General features: G+C 50.5%; 1 protein-coding gene across 1 annotated transcript in view; it reads left to right on the forward strand.

Moving 5' to 3' along the window:
* Positions 1-3,387: 3,387 nt before the first annotated feature.
* Qrich2 (glutamine rich 2) overlaps positions 3,388-4,560 on the forward strand; it is a 29,686-nt gene continuing 28,513 nt past the window's right edge. The window contains 2 exon segments of the mRNA XM_029562664.1: positions 3,388-3,987; positions 4,087-4,179. Coding sequence (XP_029418524.1) covers positions 3,388-3,987; positions 4,087-4,179 — 693 coding nt within the window.

Consider the following 4,560-nt stretch of genomic DNA (forward strand, 5'->3'; position numbering starts at 1 on the left):
TCTAGTGTCGTCCATCCACTGCGGCTCCCTGTACCCTCCTAGGTTGTGTCTATCTGAACTTTGTGGGAAACAGTGGTGTGTCCATGGCCAATATGACTAGAGATGTGCCTCCCACAGGCCCCATCCCCTTCCTAGGCACTGGGGTTAACATTTGAGGGAGGGGTATGCGCACGCGCGCACACCAGCACATGGGGTTTTTAGTGGTATTAGAGATTGAACCTAGAGCCTCCCCCACACACACACCCACATACGTTAGGGCAAGTATTCTACATCTCTAGCCCCTAATTTTCTTTCAGTAGAATGAGCTATCATTTTCCTTTGTGACCAGTGAGACTGTTTATTGTATTATTTAGGACTGCAGTTGCCCTTCTCCGTAACGTTCTAAATCACGCCATCACAATTTCAGTTTATACCACCTCAGTCAGGCCTTACTGCAAACACAACAGAGCTTTTTATACCTTTGAGCCTGCTCCAAGTCTTAGGAGGGCGATTGTGAAATGAAGTAGAATTGCTTATGGGCTGTTAGAGAGGCAGAACGAATTCTTTTATTTGTGTAATTGTATTTCACTACTGAGAAGTTCCCTCGACTTTTTTATCCCTTAATGACAAGGGAGGTTTCCAGCCTAGTCAGAACTTTGAGCACAATGGCCTTTACAAGCATACAAGTTACCTTCTGTAAATGGTCCAAGTTGGGAAATTTGAACCAAGAGCTCAGTCATTAAGATTAACAAGTGCTAGAGGAGGAACTGTAGCCTAGTAGGCCGGAGCTTTCCCAAGTGTGTGGGGGGGGGGTCCGGTGTTGCATTGTTCACCTTGATCCCTAGAGAATCTCTGAACCGAAAGCCCGCCATTTTGGCTAGGCTGACTAGCAAGTGAATTCCCAGGACCCACTTATCTCTGCACCCCAGTGCTGAGGTTAGAGGCTGTGCAGCTATGCCTGGCTTTTCATAGTGGGGCTTCAAATTCAGATCCTCATGCCTGTATAGTGCTTTCTCAGGAGTGTCATTCCTAACTAGTCAAGGTAGGCAGATGGTTAGTTCTTTCTAGGTCTGTCTGCCTTGTGGAAAAAAAGATTGAGAGTTGGGTTGTGGAGTTCACTCAGTAAAGTGATGCAAAGATGAGAACCTGTTTGGTCAATGCAGCCACATAAAAATCGACATGGCAGCACACATTTGTCATCCCAGAAGTGGAGAGGTAGAGATGATCTCTGGAGCTTCCTGGCTGGCCAGTCTAGCCTAATCTGTGGTCCCCAGGTCTCAGTCAGATTCTGTCTCAAAAACAAGGTGGATGGGGATGGAGAGATGGCCCAGCAGCTAAGAGCACTGGCTATTCTTGCAAAGAACCCAGGTTCGGTTCCCAGCACCCACATGGCAGCTAACAAAACTGTAACTCCAGTTCCAGGGGATCCCTGGCCTTCGAGGGTGTTGCATGACATGGCTGCACTTACATGCAAACAAAACACAGTGAATAAATAAGAAAGATTACAAATAAAAACAAGGTGAATACCTCCTGAGGAGCAACCTGAGGTTGACCTCTGGCCCACACATATATACACATATCAAAAAATAAGCGACAGCAACAACCAAAAATTGAAAACTAAGATCCCTCTCAAATTTAAAATTCCATTTATATCTCCAGCTAATATTTTCTTTTTTCTAAGTCTTCAAGAGTAAAGGGGTTTTTTTTGTTTGTTTGTTTTGGTCTTTGAGACAGTCTCCCTGTAGCCCCAGCTGGCCTGGAACTCACTATGTAGACCAGGTTGGCCTTGAACTCCCAGAGATCCACCTGCCTCTGCCTCCCAGGTGCTGAGATTAAAAATGTGCACCACCGCGCCCGGCCAAGGGTAGAGATTTTAAAATGTACTTGACACTACCACCCCTACACAGAAAATGCCACCGTTTCCTTTGGTATGATGTACTAAGCTTCAGGCTGGTAGAACCCTGGCTTAGTATGCACAGCGCATCAGGCTTGATACCCGGAGTGGCAAGAATTAAAAGATACTAAGCCTCAGGCATAAGCAGACTCACTGTTTAGTCCTAGCTAGTGTAGGCGTGGTGGTTGCTAACATTGTACAGTGGTTGAACTTGGAAATGAACAAGCCTGCCTTTTCATCCGCCTGCACCCCACAGCTTCAGTTCTTGAGCCTAGAGCCTAAAGTTCAACTGCAGTCTGGCAAGTTCTCCAAGGTCAGAGGATTACAGAGTTGGCCTGTTTACCAGGTACTGCAAATTTGACAAAATCACTTCAATGAAAATGGTGCCCATTCAGACTAAACTACAAATCTAAATTTGCAGGTGTGATAAGTTTCCTTTAAATAACGTTACTGCATGTTACTTATTAGGAAGTTGTATTTACACGTTTTCTGCAAGGATCTGGTATGGGAAAGTAAACACCTCATTTGCTGAGAGCCCAGATTCTTCAGTCCTGACTGTAAATGAACTGTTACAGGCACTTAGCCAGGCCAGGCTGTTTTGAGCTAAATGAGTTCAGGGCAGCACATCCGTCTGTCATCTGGCTGCTAATTGGAGGAAGCCTTTCCAAGTTGTGCACCCCCTTTTTTTGTTGTTTTGTATTTTGAGACAGGGTCTCCCTGGAGCTCCTGCTGGCCTGGAACTCCCTGTGTAGACCAGACTGGCCTCAATCTCCGAGAGCTCTGCCTGTGTCTGCCCCTCAAGTGCTGGAAGTAAAGGCATGCACCACCACCCTTGATTGAATAAAAAGATCTAGCAACTTCCCCTGAGGGGCAAAGTCCCCTCAGTATTGTAACCCTGCCTTCTTTATGTAAAACAAGGTGGCCAAGACACCCCTTAAATCTTTTATGCCTTCGGTGGTCTATCAAGAGCTATTGAATCTGGCCCTTAATAAGTTGAGGGGCTGGAGTCTAGTGGAAGTGTGGGAGGCCACCCCAGCTCTTCCTCCAAAACTGACCCGTTCTAATGCAGATGCTGTTAACCCAGTCCCATCATGCCCGATTGGGGGAGCATTTACTGAAAAACTGGTGGCACTTGGGGGTGTGGCCAAGGGTTCCCCTGTAGGTTTTAGAACGGGCAGGTCCCAGAGGTGGGCTCTGCGTTCTTAGAATCCTCTCCGTGCGCTGCACCCCAGCAACCCCTCGGCAAACCGTGCGCCGTCGTTCATAACGTCCCCCCGCCGGAGCTCGGAGAGGCGGACGGAGCCCAAGGCTCCAGCTTGGAAGGCCTCAGACCCACAGGCGGGGCTTCCTGCTAGGACCCCTGGAGGGGTACAGCTGGGCACCCAGCGAAGGGGACCTCGCGGGGACCCTCACAGGCCCCAGAGACTGCGGAGGACTGAGGGGCGCTTGGCCCCCCGTCCTGCTGGGGTCGCCCGGCCTTCTGGGGTCTCCCACGGCTCCCAGCAGGGTGCACGATGCCGCCGGCGCTGGCCTCCAGGGTCTCCCTCCGGGAGCTGGCCGACCTGGCCATCGGCACCCCGGAAGTGGGCGCCGTGAACTTCACGGCCCTGCACACACTTATTGTGGCCATGCTCGAGAGCCTCAACCTCCAGGAGGTCCTCATCGATTTCCACCACCCGTCCAGCGAGCCTGGCCGCCCGACTGAGGACCTCCGGACCTCCTTCAGCACCCCGAACGTACCGCCCACCAAAGAGAAGCGCAAGAGTTTGACCAGGCTGCCATCCCACACCCTGGAGGGCCAGGTGAAAGACCTGGGCTGCCAGGTGCAGGACCTCAGCAAGCAGCTCAAGAACATGGACAGCAAGATACAGGGCATTGCCACCCACGTGGAGTACATCTCCACAGCCCAGGCCTCTGACCTCCACCGGGATTCCTCCAAGTCGGAGCAGGAGGCTCTGCTGGAACCTCAGGTTTCCCAGACGAAGCCTTCCAAGGTGTTTGACCCCCAGGTGGTCCCTGAACGGCAGGCACGCTCCAGCCTAGGGAGCCCTCAGGCGCCACATACAAAGCCCTCCAAAACCTCGAAGGACATCAGAGAGAGGAGCCCACACAAGGTGAGTGCACTGACCCTGCAGGGCCCCACCAAAACCAGGGGTTGCAGGGCATGACATGAGAACAGCCTGGCCTCACACAGCTTCTATTGTACCTTCCAGTCCATGGATCTGCTTCAAGACATCTTAGAGGACATGAAAGTTCTGAAAGAGGCCAACCAGAAGGTGCAAGAGTCTCCTGAGCTGAATCCCCAGGTCAGGACATCCAGAGACCCCTACAGCACCAGGACCCCACATGCCCCCTGCTTCATCTCCTGTTTTCCAGGGTCATTCACAGCTTATCCATGACACTTAAACTGACCTAGAGAGGAGCTGACATCTCAGGATATTCTTAGCATGAATTCCCTTTAAAAACGAACTCAGGAAGGAAACAAAAAAAAATAGATGGGCATGGTGGCATACAGCTGTAATCCCGGCACTCAAGGCCAGCCTGGTCTACATAGCGAGTTCCAGGACAGCTGGGGTGACAGGGAGACCCTGTCTCAAAAAGACCAAAATAAATAAATAAATAAAATAAATAAATAAATAATAATAAGGAAATGAACAAAGAGAATGCTGGAGTGATGCCTCACTGGT

The sequence above is a fragment of the Nannospalax galili genome, unplaced genomic scaffold (genome assembly GCF_000622305.1).
Source record: "Nannospalax galili isolate Female #2095 unplaced genomic scaffold, S.galili_v1.0 scaffold634, whole genome shotgun sequence".
NCBI lineage: Eukaryota > Metazoa > Chordata > Mammalia > Rodentia > Spalacidae > Nannospalax > Nannospalax galili.